This window comes from Phycomyces blakesleeanus (assembly GCF_001638985.1).
Source record: "Phycomyces blakesleeanus NRRL 1555(-) unplaced genomic scaffold PHYBLscaffold_12, whole genome shotgun sequence".
Lineage (NCBI taxonomy): Eukaryota > Fungi > Mucoromycota > Mucoromycetes > Mucorales > Phycomycetaceae > Phycomyces > Phycomyces blakesleeanus.
Window position 1 is genome coordinate 303,688 of NW_017265145.1, and position 17,128 is coordinate 320,815.

Sequence of the window (17,128 nt, forward strand, 5' to 3'; positions counted from 1 at the left end):
CTACGGTAGAGAGCTCGTTGAATATCCGGAAAAGAAAAACAGCAATTGAGAGTATACATTGAAGATGATCTCCAGGTACATCCGTATATCTTGTAATTGTGACGGACTATTGGTACAATAATCGACTACCACTGATCCTCGGGTCATTATCCAATTAAACTATTATGTTAAGATCCTAGGGTTCAATGCCAATCAAGCTGAAAGCTAGGTGATATATCCTATGCTTTCAATATGACTTTCTTGGCATCAATGTAATAGTCTGAGTGCATTGTAGTTTTCGCTTAAACAATATTTTATTAAATGACCACACAGTTAACATAATTAACAGCTATATGTTTCAATTATTTTCAATGATCAATAATGATAGCTAAAATATTGCTTTTTGTTGTACTGTCTTTAAGTGCATAGAAAGTCAAAGTTTATATTTATGAATATAATACTTTCTTCTTTTCTTTAATAATCATCATATTACATATACTGTTGGATACTGTATAAACGTCTTATGGTCTTGGCATATAAAATATACCCTAAGATTATCACATACAGCTGTAATCTTTTCAATAATAACAGAATTAGAAAAAATGCATAAAAAAACAATGTACTACAAGTCATGACTGTCATTGGCCCAGCACGTTTACAAGATGTCCAAGCGTTTTAATTTTCAACAATTGATTTGTAAAGAGAGAGAGAGAGAAAAAAAAGTGACCGTAGAAACACGTCCTTGAATCCTTATCCAGAATGTCACCCGCACCTACAGGACCCATTGAAAAAGCAGCACAGGCACTTCAGGCTGGTGCTAATATTTCGTTACAAGATAAAATAGCTTCTTTGAGATCCCTGTCTGTTTCACTCGGAGGTACATTATTGAATGCATTTATTAAATTCTAGTTGATTAACTTATATTGTCATTAGAGAATGTATCAATTTCACAAGCTACCCAAGTATTCCAAGTACTTCCTCTTGCAGATCTATATGGAGCATTTAGTGTTGAGGATGATGAATTGACAGACGCTGCATGTGCATTGATCTCTAAACTATTGGGTCCATTCTCATACGACATGGTAGTAGCAACTAATGAGGTAAATTAAACCCACCATTTAGTATTATTCCTTTTTAATGTAATGGAAACTACTAACTACTATATCTTTGTAGGAATTTTTATTACAAGGATTGAGTCACTTTACACCTGCTATTCGTTGTCTTTCATTAGAACAAGTCGAAAAATGTGTAGTGTCCAACTCATCTGTAATATCCATGGTAAGTATGATTTTAATTATTATAAATATAACGTAATGGCTGACCTTTTTGCTTTTGATATTACAGGTCAACTCCCAAGTATTCCCTCTTGTTTTGACAACATTAGCTTTCCAAGATATCAGAACAGCCTCAAAAGCTTCTGGTGTTCTTCAAAAGGTATATTGTTATATTGTTATTATTGGTACATAATTTTTATTCAATTTCTTGGATTTTTTTTTTACAATTCAAAATAATAATAATAATAGGTTGCCCTCACAGAACCTGGGTTGGAAGCATTTACAAGTGGGATTTCTCCTATGATGCTTCAACAGTTGGTTTACATGTATGTATAAAGTATACTCAACAATACTTGGTATTTAATTCAATATTTAACTTTTACTAGAGATGGAACAGTGTCTTTCAGGATCTATGAGCTTGTAGTTGACGTAGCTTCGTCATCAGAAAATGCTTTCAAAAAATGTGAATCATCCGGCCTCCTCAGTATCATTCATACACAAATTAGCTCTAACGATCTACTATTAAGAATCAATGCAATCGAGATCCTGCACAAGGTAAATAAGAACAAGGAAAAAAGTAAAATAAAAAATTGTTTAGTCTAATTGTTTTCTTTAGCTTGCTCTCAAATCTGGCATCGAGTTTTTGGAGAAAAATAATATCTTACAAGAGTTATCTGTTTTATTGTCCCAAGAATATGATACAGATGTAGTGCTTGTCCTGACAAAATGTGCTATCATAAAGTTCTTTGCGAATTTGAGCGAAAGTAGAGTACGTGCATTGAATTGATAGATAACATCGCAAGATTAACAAACATGGTACATATATTATCTTAGGATGTGGAATTCGGAGTGATTGAACAGAAACACGGCATCTTCGAGCGTCTAAGCAAATGCCTATACAGCACCAACAACGAAGTCTTGGCAAGTCAATAATCTAAGGATTATACTACACCACAATTATAATAATATCATTGTGTTCACTTTAGACCACAGCTGCTTCATGTGTCGGCATTATCGGGTCCAGTGTCACCGGTCTTGGTCTTATTCTATCCAGCTCTCTTTTGGGTGTCTTTATAGAAGGTTACCATTCATCTGGAGGAGAAACTAAAACAGTCTTTCTCAGAAGCTTATCTAAGATCCTCGGTATTCAGTAAGAACATCTTTTCAAGCCAATTTTAGAGATAACTAGAAACACCAAATTGAATATTTATTCTACTAGAGATGAGTCGAATCCAGTAGTAGAGACCATGACAGAAAATGTGTACAACCTCGTCAATGGTTTGTTATTATTATAAACAGTAAAATGATGTGTGCAAGGGATTCTGATAAACAAGTGCGGTACATAATATCTTAGGACGATCGACCACACTTGACGAGCTGATCAAAATGGCAAAGCAACCTATGGAGGACAGTAGAATTGCAGTGTTTTCCGTCATGCAATCAATCTCATCACACTCATGGGGACAAAAGGTAATATATAATATATCAAAGGCTATATAAAATGTACTCATATGACTCTATTAAAGTTGTTGTCTCAATCTACCGAATTTATTGAGTTTATTTTGAACCGGGCAGCAGAGACTACACAATCTGGACAGGTAACTTTTATTTAACCCCACCACACCCCGCTCGAATTTTGACGTTTCTTGTGAAACTAGACGTGGAAGTATGGAATCGTAAAGAACCTTGTGGCATCACCAGACTCTGCCTCAAATTTGGGTCAAAACTATACCTTGTTACAGCAATATATACGACAAGGACCATTCTACCAACCATCAGAGACTGCTGTGGCAGTAGGGAATATTTAATAGAACAACATGTGGCTTTAAGAAAGAAAGAAAAATAGGAATGTTTTACAAATTCTGTGCAATTAAGCTAATAAATACTTTCATTTTTTGCATATTAAATTAATAAATATGTATGAGTTGAAAACCTACAGGCTATTTGTGTGTGTGTGTGTTTGTATGGGTAATATTTATGTATAAGCCTTTTTTTTTAAGAAAACAAGAAATGTACGGGTACTCAATAACGTTTCTCCAGTGTAATCTTTAAGTCAAAGGGTGCCATGATATTAAATGCATAGACTTGGAGTTCATCTTTGTTAATCGTGTTTTCAGAAAGTTTCCATGTGTATTTTCGCACTATTCCCAATATAATTATGTTAGCACCCGTAAACACTTGTCAATAATACATTTGAATGCTTACACATCATGGCCAAGAGAACACGCTGTTCCACCAAACTGAAATTCATGCCGATGCACTGTCTACCGCCGTCACTGAATGGAATATATCCCATACCCTCAATCTTGTCTGCTTCTCCTCCAGGAAGGAATCGTTCTGGGCGGAATTCTTCTGGACTATCCCACAAAAGTGGATTTCTGTGTAAGCTGTAAACAGCTACCTTGACGGATGTACCCTTTGGGAGTAATACTCCATCCAACACAATGTCCTCTGTTACCAACCGGTCAAGTGGGCCACCAACAGGGGGATTGATTCTCATATTCTAAATAGAATTATTATTATCCTATTCAAAAGGAAACTAGTATAATGAACTCACCTCTTTGATAATGAGATTTAAGTAATCCAGCTGTCTTGTGTCTTCGATGCTTGGGATAACATCCTCAGGCTCATCTCCCAAGACATTTATAACCTCTTCTCTAGCCTTCTTCTGGACGTCTTGTTGTACTGCAAGATGATAAAGTGCGGAAGATAAGGCATTGGCGGTTGTATCATGACCGGCGAAGAAAAATGCACATAGGTTGCTCTAAAAAAAGAAGATTTATGTTTTTTTTTTAGTAAAGCGTACAAAATGTCATGGAGAAATGATGAGTTATTTACCATGAGCTCATCTTCTGACATGGGTTCATGACCCTCGTTTTCTGATTCGAGCAGTAAGGTGAGTAAATCTTTTTCTGTATCTTTCAGATTGGGATTTGGCTTGTTCTCTTTTAATCTTGCTTGCTTTTGAATGATTACTTGACGCATCATATCCTTAAGCTTGGTCATCTTATCGTGAACTCTCTTTCTCTTGGGGAACATCCAGAGGAAGCTCTTTTCTAAAACAGGGAGTATGTTGAAAATCGGAACAAATAGACTGGCATTGATCTCATAGTAAATACTGGTCCATTCATTGTTTGGCTTGGTAAGAGATTCGAAATCAAAATCTAAGTAATTAATAACATAATTAATAAAAAGGCGATAATAATGATAATAAAAAAATCCTCACCAAACACAGCTGAGCCAAGAGTATCAAGTGTCCATTTCTTCATAGTATCGAGGACATCGATGGTTGGGTCAATATTGTCCAAGTATTTAAAAAGGTTGATTGTAATTCGACCAAACATGTCGACTGGCATTGACCGACTAAAGGCAGGATTGGAAATCTATAGGAAAAAATAAATATTTAAGTACAAACACATATATTTTCGTATACTCTTTAACGATAGTTTTACCATGCGCTGTTTTCTCCACTTCTTTCCTTCGAGAAGGAAGACATTGGGACCTCCTATAAATCTATGTGCCAATGTTCCTTGGGACTTGCTTAAAGAATTTGCCTTTGGGAACATGTCTAAAGTTATATTATTAGCATTCTTTGCATCTTTTCGAAATCTTGTATAATATGCAACCTACCAAATTTAAGCAATATAGTTTTTATAGCAATAGGGTTTGCTACTTGGACACTCCATTTTCCAAGAAACGGAATCTAACAGATAATATATATATAGCTCGTAAACAAAGAACTTTCAATAATTTGTCATCAATTTACCGCATAAAAACCATTATTCTCGGCCAGGAGTGGCAAAAGAAGTTCTCTTGCTTGTTCTGATGCTGGCTGCTTTCTCAGTTGTGATCGTGTGTAGGCAATGTAATTAACATGGGGTATGTGGCGTAGAGATTTTGGTGGGTATATAATCTTGTTTATAGTATTATAGCACAAGACAAGCACTACAGCAGAGAATATTACTCCAGCTTGTTTTTTTCTCTGGACCAGCTGTGGCTGTACAAAGTCAACGAAAAGGCTCTGAAGATTCTCAAAAGAGCTATTTGCCATGGATACGGCCTTGGTACAATCAATTGTCATTTTCGTTTTATAAAGAAGAAGAAGCTGCAAAAAAGAAATAAGATATCTATTTTTTTATATATATATAATAAGTTTTTAAGTTGCTTAATTAAAGACTCTCCGCTATGAATACAGTCATTGGGTAAATTGAGTTTCAGGTAACTTGGAACTGTGCAACCGATCAAGATTATGTTGATACAAGCTATAGATTCTTAAAGCTCTTGTGTACCTAGAGCAATGCTTTTATTATATATACTCTTATATCGAATTAACCAACATTTCCTATATCCTTTTATTAAAAGTAAGATTCTTATTCGAAAGTTGGTAAAGACGAGATGAACGAAATAAATTTAGGTGTTAATTTATGTGAGAGCGTTACAATATTATTATTTTTGTTCGTTTTTTTTTTTGGAAAAAAAAATTACAATAGTTCTGTACCTTTGAGGCAACACAAATTCCAGAAACACACTGATTTACTTTTTGTATTCTTTATTGACTATTGCTGTCGTGCTTGTTACGCGGATATTAAATAATTTGAAAAGAGAGTGATACACTGTAGACAACAAGAACCAACATGGATGATAAACAGATGAAAGAGAAACGGAGTGAGAAAACGAGTATTGAGAGAAAAAAATGAAGATGGCCAATGTCGGTCCTCACCAATGCAGAATACTGCGGCTCAAAATCAGAGGCTTTTATTACCACCATACCAGAGAGATAAAGCAAAATGGTGTATACTCAAAAAATAAATACCCAGTGAGAACTCCAAATAGCATTAGATGATATGGGAATAGTAAGTATGGTAATAATGAGGGATGAACTGACACCAGAAACACTTTCACTTTGCAAGCTTTAGGACAGTCACGGTAACACCTGGAGCAAACTATCATTAATAAGAGTTAATATCAGCCTCTTAAATCTGGCAATTTTCGATCAAGACGATGTCCCGTAATAATAATAAATCTAACAGCATAATTTTTGGAGATATATTACATACAATTATGAGCTTTGGCACTATTGCTGTCTGCTCGCAGTTGTAAATAGACTTCCTAATAAAAAAATACAGGGTGTTTGAGTCCACAATTACTTTGAGAAGAAGAGGGTGGGTACGAGAGCGATGCGTACACAATCTCGCTCATTGAGAAGATATAATAAAATCTTGTAACAAGACCCCCACCTTCTATAGGCCATAATGTTTTTAATAAGCCTAGTCAAATAGGCAAAATAGAATTGTACACATTTTATAGAAATTTCTGCTCTTTTGCAGTAATTTCTTCAATATATATATTCAACTTATGTAAAAAAAAAAGTAAAATTTGATTATGTGCATTTTTTTCCAAGTCTAGACTATTTTCTTGTAAAGTGTATGCTAAATATCATTGTTGAAAGATATAAACTGTGGAAAAGTATAGAATATTTTGTTCTTTTTCTTTTTGCGAGGTGTGATTGGTTGCTTAAATTGTACAAGAATTTGGCTGTGCTCATCTGACTACCCTTATTATTTGTTTACAGAAAATTAATCCTAGAAAATCGTCGATATTTGCCCCAAGTTATCATCGACTTCTTCCACTAATAACTACTTTAATATACATATATGATATCGATACATTTACACGGAATAAGATTTATAAATAATCAAGGATAACTTGATATCTTACTTGAAAACAAAAAATAATCACATCAATGTAATATCTAGTCTTGGGATTTGATAGTACATCTACATTCTTCTTATGAAAGAAGTGATTATAAAAAGTTCAAATATAGTCAGTTAATACAAACAACACTATTCGACACATTTACTTTTCCTTGTAGCCAAGTTCTTCGCAATTGAAACACATTTTGAAATTGACAGGACACTGACAGGTATTAACTATTATGTTTCTTTCTCTCTCTCTTGTAGACTATTTAACGTTACAATATTATACTACATCTATTTACTGTAGTACATCAAAGGCTCCGGAAAAGGCATTCAGCCTAATCTTTTTTGTTTCTCACCTATTATTAATTCAAAAGACCCGAGGTTTGTAAAAAGCAGTATTTTGATTGATATCCAAAGAGAAGAAAAGATAATATGTTAAAAAAAAATAAAGAATGCTTTTTTCTAATATGATGTTGCTCAGGTATCAGTAGTACAGAAACAGCTTCTTTGAGCAATCAGACGTAACAATAAAGAACACAATGTACTATTTTGAATACAAAACATGTGCTCTGTGCTTGTAGAAATAATCTAAAATGTTTTTCAATCGCATGTTATTTTTTTTTATTAAAAGTAATAAGAACTATTTCACTCTTTTTGTATTCAAGATATGTATAAATATTCGTTGAATTCAAAGCCAAAACGTGCCAAGGTTTGAATAAGAACGACACCATGTCAATTTATTTACAGCAACAGCGCTAGATATATAATCTACAGCACAAAATAATATTAAAAGCGATAAGAAACCAAACGTATTATTGCCACGTTCCCCGTATTCTATATTGGCACATAATTTCCTAACCCTTTAATGTGCTATAGGCAAAGCATTATTGATATAAAAAATCACTAGAAGTTTCATTCTGTTTATTTCGAACTGAGACTCGGTGAGACTTTGTACCCTATGAAAAATTCTAAATTAACTTTATTTCCCTGGATCTGTACTCTCAAAGTGTAACCAGTCTTATTTTAGGCAGCAAATACTCCTATAGTAAAATATATAATTTATAATATAGAGCACCACCAGTGTAAAGGTCTTCATTAAAAAAGATATATATAATACAAATAAATAAATAAAAAAACAGTAAAGATCCTAACAACTATTTTAGCCTGGTTAAGTATCCACGGCTCTGACAGAGGTGTTATTAAAATCAGTAAAATAAATTACTATTATTTCAGGTGTTAACAATCTCAAGTAGATTTTCAAGTAACAAACTTTGGTTAACACATAATAATTTACAATTCAAGGTAAAGAAAGCACCCTACATTTTACTGCTAATCTAGAGATATATAGGTTATATTATTGTAGAATAGTTATGGGATTCTTATTAATACAGTGTCTGGTAAAACACACCTCTAAGCACACCCTGGAGCACATTAAATAAGACACCTACGAACACGCATTTATTTCTCGTAGCTGTAGTAGAGAGAAATATCTGTTGATTAATATGATACTATGTGTATGTATGTGTGCTTAAAAACAGTGTCGTACACCAACTTTAAAATTAGCCCACTATAATAGATAAAAGATGGAAGTATACTATGCAGAAGGGTGCGAGACATACAAACGATTGTATATCAAAGAAAAAAGGGCATTAATAAATCCAGACGACTCATTTTTTGGAACAATAGATGCACTGGAGAGTATTATCTAATAGACAGTACATAGACTAGCAGATTTTACCAGCTATTATGCTCGGATTTTTATATAGAGGTACTCCAATAAAAAAAATAGATTTTCTGAAATGGATCAAAAGAGTGGATTTCGATACCCAAGCATCAAATCTTTTCGTTAGATATTTGGATGTTTAGATGTTGAGATTTATTGAATATCATTGGATATAAAATAAAACACTGGTGTATCAAAAAAAAAAAGCACCGAAGACTGGTGAAACTCATTGTAGGTTTAAAGTATAGCATATATTCTGTTCTTGCTTTTTTATATCACTATTCTGAGTTTCTTCAGTGCTTCTTATACATTCTACCCTGTGTAATGTTTTTTATGCAACGTTATATATGCATTTAATCGGGTTCAGGTCCGGAACTGGCACACAATATCTTCCTTAAGAGGATATACTTTATGATAAAATATTTATCTGAAAATATTTGTTCTGTTAAAAAAACCGCTAATTATCCCTGGCGTACCATTATTCTATACTTTTTCTCTTTAAGTCTATAAGAAATACTTGAGAATAAAGCGACAGAAAGTTCACACTTTGCATAAACACTTTTGGGGTCCTACCTATTTAAAATCAAGTTTCTTGGGATTAAAATACACGGGGGTAAATTATCCATTTATAAAATCCGTGAATACTAAGAGTATAAATCTACATACAATACATCCCATCGTGTAATATTTTCTTTTCTTTTCAGAATATTTATTTGGGGTAAGCCAGTCAATAAATACAATACATATATACTTGAGACCGGTAGACCTAGTTTTATATCATAAATATAAGCATGGGATAATGTACTTGAAAATTGAAGACATTGATTTGAAATGATACTTGCTCCATGTTCTTTTTTTAAAACAAAAAAGGATAAGGTAATGTGTAGCATATTAAAGAAAAATACCATCCAAAATGTCTCGGCCAAAAATTCCAAAAAAAAATGGAGGATTTTTATTGTGCTTTAGTTTCTAAGCAATAATTCATATTTTCTGGGAAAGGAAATCCAAAGTTTGAATTATGCGAGCTTAACAAGAACAGTTTGCTGTCGACAGCTTTATAAGAAAATAATAATAAGAGCAGCAGCATTCTCATAATCTCTGGTACACTGTGCTTACCATTCCATATGATTATTTCTTATTGAAGGAGTATTCTACCTTATGTACAGTGAGCTCAATAAGCAGAATGAAATTATGGGCTATAACTATAGCAAAATACTTTCAGATATACAGTAAATATCAATACCAGAAAAAGCCATAGTACAGTACATTACAGTACAATATAATAGTAAAGCGAATAAAGCCATTAAAGAGATAATTATCCATCACATTAAAAACTAGCATCAAAGATAAAAGAAAAAAAAAGTACATTTCTACTAAGAACAACACAGGTTTAACAACTTTGGTACTGGCGGAGCTAGTATTTATTCAATGTACAGCGCAGAAATCAGGGTAACATGTTTTAGAGGACTGGGATATAACTGCCAATTCTATCCTTTTGGTTCTGGGAGACGCACTCTGCAATCCATACAATGTTACGGATCTCCTGTTCTCTGAGCTTGATGTAGGAATAGAAAACACCGTAGTTGAACTGTTGCTGGAAAGAAATTCCGTTCAAAAAGACTTCATACTCAAAGAATCTGTTTTCCAATGTGCTGTTGCTTGTTACAGTGTCAAAGAAAGGACGATATTCATGGAATACTTCACAAGCACTCTTAACCTGATCGATTTCATCGGCTACAGCCAGTCTTGCGTTTCCTTCGGGATAAAGACGACCAATGGTAGGGAATAGCTTGCGACGATCCTCTTTAGACAGCTCAGTACCAAAAGAATTGATGGTAATGTTGATTGTACGACGATCTGCCTCGAACTATATGTGTACATGTATGTAGATATATATATACAGATCTACAGTAAATACCCTCTCCATTTTCTTTTTTGCCCCAATATGAACAAGTTCCCATTTTTTATTTACCTGAAGAATCTCTCCCATAACTTCAGCTGTAGGGCCACCGAGTGTCTGGCAAAACTGGTAAAAGTCTTCGAGATATGCCTTGTGGAGAGTGTTACGAATGATTTCAATATTAAGCTCATCTAAATCGTGGGCACTCAGGCAGTTGGCAAAGTAAGGTGCCAAAGGAGTCTCCACCAAAACAGTGTTGTACAATTCAGCAACAGTAGTAGCCACACACAGAGCAGGCATAGAATCAAAAACACCCAGAGGATGACAACGCTCGAGCAACTCATGGGTATCACGCTCATGAAGAGTTCCAGTGATCAACAGAATGACATTGTCGATCATGTACTGATACCTATTCATCATAAATAATAAGCATGCCTTGCTTCATTCAACGCGCGCATGAACATCACTTGCGTAATGTAGTCGAGGAACTTTGTTAATGGCTGGACAGCATTGGCGCGAATATAGTCAAACTCTTCCACCAGGCGTTGGGTCAACTTCTCAGAGATAGTCGAGGTCGAGATGGGAGAAGGCTCATTTTGCAACAAGGTTCCATAATCTGTGGCTCCCAATTGAAGACGAAGATCTAGTGAAGTCATAATACTTTTTGTCATTTTCTTTTACTCTTTCTTATTTTTTGTATAGTTATTTTAACTTTTTTTTTTGTTTGTCTATTCACCTTCAAGAGTCTCGCTTTGGGTTAGGTTAGAGTACTGTGTCCGGGAAATAATTCCCGAGCGATAGCCTCGAAGAATACCATCCAGGTAACCGTTGTTCTCATTGAAATAAAGCGCGAATGCCATGATGGAGAGAGGAAGATGGAAGCAAGGGACAAACCTTGAATAGAAAGAAGACTGAAACAAGGGAGAGGCGGGATTTGAATGGACGTCATCGTCCATTAGACTTGAGAGAAAGCAATGCAAGAACACAAGAAATGGGCTCTGTTGAAAGAAGGCCAGCATAACATACTCAGTTCTACTCGAGAATTTATTTAGATACAAAGTTTTGCTACATAAGTAAATACAGATATTTTGGATACCCCAAACTGGCTTAATATTAAAAATAAAGGATATATAGTCTATCTTTGGTATAAGCATTTTCTTTATTATTATTATTTTTTATTCTTTTGGCTGTGGGCGAACCAAGGCTATATAAACGGCCTCTATAATATTGTGATAACGTCTTTGCTACCCTTAAGCTTATATAGCCTTCTGCTTTTATTATTATGTTTTATATGCAAATAATATAATAATGCTTTTATATATATATCTTGTATAAACAATATTATGTACATTATAAATTGTAATGACAATTTCAAATTGTATTCAAATTTTGACAGATCAACACATGTGCATCTTGTACGATTACTGAAATGTGTATAAGTAGTTGGATATTTTTCGTATTCTTTCTTGTTCTTTTGTCAAGAGAAGGAAAAACTAATAAAAATAAAAGCAGGTTCTTTTGATTGAAAACCTTTATTTTAAGATGAGTTTGACTTTTGGGGGAGTTTTTTGTTCTTGTTCCCAACCAAAGTTAATTAGTCGACCGTCACGCCTAACAATCGCCTTTATGACTTTTGGGCTCCCTCTACAGGATCATAAAATAGTTTTAACATATAAAGTAAATACGTTTTCAAATATATCATACAATACATCTTATCATTAATAAATATCGTGGATATTTACTTGAGATTAAAGAGTATAAAAATACAATCAAACTAATACAGGTACTGATGTTATATGCATATAAAGATTTGTTTCGTGGAGATCTGGTCGGGATAGCAGACCATTTTTACGCCTGTTTTGAATATATATACAGATACTTTTATTTTATCGTTAGAATACAATATGGTTCGAATATATATTTATACTATTGATATCTGTACTCTTTCTTCTATTAAAGGATGAGTCCAAAACTTGGTAATGTTTGTTTATGCGCAAATAAGCTCCTAAGTAAATACAAGTCTTCTTTTTCTGGACATAAATTGTATTAAAAACAAACAAACCATTAAGAATTATCTGGTAAGAATGTACAATGATGCTATGGTTTTACTTTGTTGCCTCAACTTCCTTAATGACCTCTACTACTGTTTCTTTTGTTACTAATGGCATTTCTACACTTTCCTGAATAGCAGGCAAAAATGTAGCAAAAGTCAAATAACTTGTGTGACCTCTAGCTTCCTCCGGTGTCTTGCTCACAAGTAAAGTCTCTACTGCAGTTGACAGTCCATCTGCATCTGTCTCTTCCTCAACTCCCTCGAGCAGCTTTCGTTTCCGTGTGTTGGTTACACCGGCTAACGCATTCAACTTTGCTTCTTCCAAGGCTTCGGAAAAGTCAATTTTGTGCAAAGGTATCACACCATGGCTTCGTATCAGACATTCGTACATGGTGATTTCTATTGATTTCTCTTATGAGTACCATATCACATTTTTCATTTTCCTTGCAGCAAATTTATACTCACCAACAAACTCATGATCGTTTAGTGCTGTGACAGTTCGTGCGACCTGTTCAATACATGGACTAAAAGTACAGATTTTTCCTGTGCGATGTTGTTTAAAAGCAGCCTTTGCAGACTCAATGGCTTCCCAAGGTGCTGGCAAATCAAGGAATACTATACACAGACATTTAGTTGTGTGTCCCACCACCAGAAAATTCATTTTATACTCCATTTGCATTTTACAATTATTCTTTACCTGCATTGACGGTATCTACAAGTCCAAATCCATTCTTGCACACATCACGATGTTCGAGCTGTATCATATCTCCCAAGCCATGGTCTTGGAACTCTTGTTTTGCAAGTGTTGCTCTCTCAAGATGGTATTCGAATGAGAAAAGCTTTCCAGTTGGTGCGATAGTTCTTGCAATTGAATGTGAGAAAGATCCACTACCAGTACCTAAAGTTGTATGGTACAACAGTAAGACTAAAATAAACTATCTCATTGTATATTTACCAGATTCAATGACACGTGCTCCTGGCTTCATGTCAAGGTAGGTAGTGATGAATGAAATGTCTGCAATGTAAAGAATCTGGGTGCGATGAGGGAGCACAAGGGTCCACAGTTCAGGTGTAGGGTGGAGCAGATAAATAAAACCTTTGTAGTTATTGGAGATCATCTACACACATGGTTTTAGACAAAATGTTCATAGAAAAACTGGCATTCTATTTTTTCAGGAAAAAGAAAAAAAGAAGTAGTAAGCTTGCCTTGGAGCCAAACTCTTTTCCAATCATATCTTTGTGCTTAAATACACCAAAGCGGTTGTTGAGGTCTCCGTCTTCTGTAATTACGATCGGGGTCATGTTGTCTTTTGTCTGATAGGATAGTAAGAAATTATGTCGGTGATTTGCTTCTGTTTAAGCGCACTCACCATGTAGACGATGACCAGATCGCCCACCTCAATGTATTTCTTCCAGCCGCTAAAACTCATGTCAAAAGTCTAAGAAAATAAAAATAAAAAGATGCCTTCCGAGACAAGTAATGATTTTTTTTTGTGGAGCTCGATGGACCCGACCAAGCCACGGCCGTGACGCTTAATTCATGCTTTTCTATCTAGAGAGATGTAGATTCCTTTCTGGTGTTTGCTGGGTTGGATGAAGACAATGGCAAAAGATCAACCTTTGAAGATTGAGCTCGAGGAGAATGACGTGATTGTCTCGTTATTCAATACGCTTTCCAAAACCAGCAAAAAGCTGCTACAAGAATCATATCAACAAGAAAAGCATAGATCTAGTTATCACAACCGGCGTAACCAAGAAAATCAAGAGCTAGAGAACGAGATGGATAACGTAGGAACACCGTATAGCTTATAGTATATTATAGAACAGTACAGTACAGTACATTATAGTATTGGGTAATCTCTTATATACTTTTTTAGTGGATTAAAGGCGTTTTTCATGTGGCAAGTGGGAATATTACTGTAAACGGTGAAGATTGTACTGATCTCATTGATTTAGATACAGGTAATTTGGATTATATTAAGTGAACACATATCTGGATTTTTAACGAGGTCATATGATTGTATAATATAGAGCCCCTCGATCTCGATTTAGAAAACCAGGTCAAAACATTAGAAAAGGAAGTGATAGCTATGAGAGAGCAAATGGCCGTAGAGCGCAGAGAGCTTCCACGACAAATAGAGCGTGTGTTGGAGACAACGCTTGAGAGGCAGATGGACGGCGAAGAAAGGGGCATTGATGATGAAGAGTATACCGAGCCAGGTAAAGCACTTGTGTTTGAGTATCGAGTTCTCATATCTCCATAGAGACCGTGCATTTACCGGTGATCGAACAGGAGACTATTGCTGAGTATAGGCGTGGGATAAAACTCTTGCAGAAATTGGAGAGGGTAATTTTGATTTCATTAATGACGGTAGAAATTTATTATTCAACATGTGTGCCTTTTAGACATTACCTGGTCGGGCAAGCCAATATGAGGACATTGAGAGAGTATTGGGGGAAAGATCCTCATGAAGGTTACACCCATAAGAAACTGTTTTGTATAAAGAGCAAAGAAATATGGAGACTTTTGTTTCTTATTCTTATTTACATCCATGGACTATTTTTACAAACCACATCGTACTACTCCCCATGATACTTATGATTCACCCTCGCCCGCACTCCCACCCGTGATGGAAGAACGCAAGACAGGTTGGGTACGAATCCAGTTCAAGAAAACGAAGCCTATCGAGACGCCACTACCAGACGCCACTACCAGACAAGTCTATAGAGATGAGACGACAGTAGAGGAACAGGTGTAACCTGAAGATTGCATATGATTTTCCCCCCTTCTGAACCACATGTCTTAATTCCTTTCTTTGTCTGACCTGTACTTATTATGCTAGCTTTTTGGACTAGTAAAACTTGACTGAGGCACAACTTATAAAACATTTATACATTTATTTATATCATAGCATGATACGGATAAGCACGTTTGCTTAATAATTAGTGGTGAAATGGTAATAAAAAAATTGAATAAAGTCAAAGGGTTCAAAATTAAACGAAGAGGGAATGAATTATATTAATGCGGGCATCACAGGCCATGTCTATTGATTACATGTCACATGCCCTGCAGCAGACTGATCAGGGGAGGTGGGGGAGTGAGGGGGGAGTGAAGGGGGGAGGAAAGGGGAGGAGATAAAATAGATTAGGTGGTGCGGTATCGTCGGGCGATGTCGAGAACATTTTCATATTCGTTTCGAAAGTCCCAGCCGACATCGTAACGGGCTATTTTGGTGCATGCATTGGCAAGAGAGTCAAGCCAAGACTGGGGAGGGTCAAGGATAGAAACCACGGCAGACCACTCTGACGAGGACAGAGGAGGATTCTTGTGGTTCTTAAGGACAGCGGCCATTTCAAGGATGACAGTCCGTCCGAACTTGGCATGATAAAAAACATGTTGGCGTACTTCTGGGGGTGCATCAAGACTCTCCTGGACAATTATTAAGAGACCAAGAAGTGCAACTAATGAGTGACCCTGGGAAGACGAGTGTAGTGTAAGACTGCAGAGACGAACGAGACTATGAAGTTCGTCAGCAATATCAGCAGCGCGTGCAAATTGCTCTGATGGTCGTAGCTGGTCAAGCCCATGGACCAAAGAACGGGCCCTCTCTTGGGCAAGCAAGATCTCACCAAGCCTATCCGGAGTAGGGGTTGAAGCTGAAGGACGGTAATCGGCCATCATTTGGTCACAAAGAGCCGGGTTCTGGAGAGCAGTATTAGAGAGGATATGGCATAGGACCATCTTGGGTAGACCAGATATCCAGGACCTGAAGACCCAGGCGGAGGAGGCTAGCTTCTCATCGCAGTGATCATAAAGATCTGCGTGGCTGACTATCAGAGTGGAGTCTGACAGTACACTCGATGTCCCAAACTCATGTGACTTGGGTCGTGAGTAGCCGTCAAGGCCAATGAGGGCAAGGAGATAGGAAAAGAAACGTCTTGGTTTGGCTGTAGAATTGGGCTGTGGCATAGGGTTCGGCTGTAGAGAATAAAGGGTGTAGAGAATAAAGGGTTCAGGCGGGTATCGTCATGGGTGTCTTGGTTTGAGGAGATACTGGCCATGGTCTTGGTAATTGGGTGCTTGAGTCTTGTTTGGACTTGACTTCTAGACTAGAACTTGACCAACGTTCACTCACTCGTTTGTACTTTTGATCTCTTGCCGAATAGACTACAAAAGACAAAAGATAAAAGAAAGAAAAGGAAGAAGAGGAAAGATGGCAGGAAAAATAGAGAGCATCCGATTTCTTCTTTGACATTGCTTTTATACTGCCCCTGACCACATGACTATACTCATGGCTCGACTCTGTGACTGGTCGTGCTTACGGTCTATTGAACTTGCATTCCTCTACTCAATCCAATCCTCTACAAGGGTGACGCAACCCTACTCTTACCACATGACCCTTTCGCACTAACCATTTATCCGTATGCTTTAGAAACGAATGTCGATCAACCATAGAGGAAATTAACCTACAATCAATTTACATGGCATACAATCAATGG

At 36.0% G+C, this 17,128-nt stretch overlaps 8 protein-coding genes across 8 annotated transcripts; 3 read left to right on the top strand and 5 right to left on the bottom strand.

Moving 5' to 3' along the window:
- Positions 1-738: 738 nt before the first annotated feature.
- On the top strand, positions 739-3,061 carry PHYBLDRAFT_146063 (hypothetical protein; the record flags this gene model as incomplete). Its single annotated transcript, XM_018431588.1, has 13 exons — positions 739-856; positions 913-1,079; positions 1,153-1,257; positions 1,324-1,413; positions 1,503-1,579; positions 1,640-1,808; positions 1,870-2,022; positions 2,088-2,168; positions 2,240-2,403; positions 2,473-2,531; positions 2,608-2,723; positions 2,780-2,851; positions 2,912-3,061. The coding sequence occupies 13 exons, from the start codon at positions 739-741 to the stop codon at positions 3,059-3,061; spliced, it is 1,521 nt and encodes a 506-aa protein (XP_018290782.1).
- PHYBLDRAFT_125159 (CYP509 protein) lies at positions 3,038-5,332 on the bottom strand. Its single transcript, XM_018429033.1, has 8 exons — positions 5,020-5,332; positions 4,884-4,956; positions 4,706-4,821; positions 4,480-4,636; positions 4,092-4,417; positions 3,811-4,017; positions 3,459-3,756; positions 3,038-3,394 (listed from the first exon to the last, which is right to left on the bottom strand). The coding sequence occupies exons 1-8, from the start codon at positions 5,302-5,304 to the stop codon at positions 3,276-3,278; spliced, it is 1,581 nt and encodes a 526-aa protein (XP_018290783.1). The 5' UTR covers positions 5,305-5,332; the 3' UTR covers positions 3,038-3,275.
- Positions 5,333-10,067: 4,735 nt separating this feature from the next.
- Positions 10,068-11,435, bottom strand: PHYBLDRAFT_177620 (hypothetical protein; the record flags this gene model as incomplete). Its single annotated transcript, XM_018437908.1, has 4 exons — positions 10,068-10,542; positions 10,648-10,984; positions 11,047-11,218; positions 11,312-11,435. The coding sequence occupies 4 exons, from the start codon at positions 11,433-11,435 to the stop codon at positions 10,135-10,137; spliced, it is 1,041 nt and encodes a 346-aa protein (XP_018290784.1). The 3' UTR covers positions 10,068-10,134.
- Positions 11,436-12,680: 1,245 nt separating this feature from the next.
- PHYBLDRAFT_146066 (hypothetical protein) lies at positions 12,681-14,058 on the bottom strand (the record flags this gene model as incomplete). The annotated part of the gene is made up of 6 exons (XM_018431589.1): positions 12,681-13,027; positions 13,094-13,243; positions 13,326-13,526; positions 13,584-13,746; positions 13,880-13,942; positions 13,999-14,058. 6 exons carry the CDS (start codon positions 14,056-14,058, stop codon positions 12,681-12,683), a joined length of 984 nt encoding a protein of 327 aa, XP_018290785.1.
- Positions 14,059-14,230: 172 nt separating this feature from the next.
- On the top strand, positions 14,231-15,100 carry PHYBLDRAFT_65328 (hypothetical protein; the record flags this gene model as incomplete). The annotated part of the gene is made up of 5 exons (XM_018441438.1): positions 14,231-14,416; positions 14,506-14,590; positions 14,660-14,848; positions 14,893-14,975; positions 15,035-15,100. 5 exons carry the CDS (start codon positions 14,231-14,233, stop codon positions 15,098-15,100), a joined length of 609 nt encoding a protein of 202 aa, XP_018290786.1.
- An 80-nt stretch (positions 15,101-15,180) lies between these two features.
- Positions 15,181-15,498, top strand: PHYBLDRAFT_146068 (hypothetical protein; the record flags this gene model as incomplete). The annotated part of the gene is made up of 2 exons (XM_018431590.1): positions 15,181-15,381; positions 15,472-15,498. The coding sequence occupies 2 exons, from the start codon at positions 15,181-15,183 to the stop codon at positions 15,496-15,498; spliced, it is 228 nt and encodes a 75-aa protein (XP_018290787.1).
- A 275-nt stretch (positions 15,499-15,773) lies between these two features.
- PHYBLDRAFT_146069 (hypothetical protein) lies at positions 15,774-16,598 on the bottom strand (the record flags this gene model as incomplete). The annotated part of the gene is made up of 1 exon (XM_018431591.1): positions 15,774-16,598. One exon carries the CDS (start codon positions 16,596-16,598, stop codon positions 15,774-15,776), a length of 825 nt encoding a protein of 274 aa, XP_018290788.1.
- Positions 16,599-16,641: 43 nt separating this feature from the next.
- PHYBLDRAFT_146070 (hypothetical protein) lies at positions 16,642-17,082 on the bottom strand (the record flags this gene model as incomplete). The annotated part of the gene is made up of 2 exons (XM_018431592.1): positions 16,642-16,796; positions 16,995-17,082. 2 exons carry the CDS (start codon positions 17,080-17,082, stop codon positions 16,642-16,644), a joined length of 243 nt encoding a protein of 80 aa, XP_018290789.1.
- Positions 17,083-17,128: the final 46 nt, after the last annotated feature.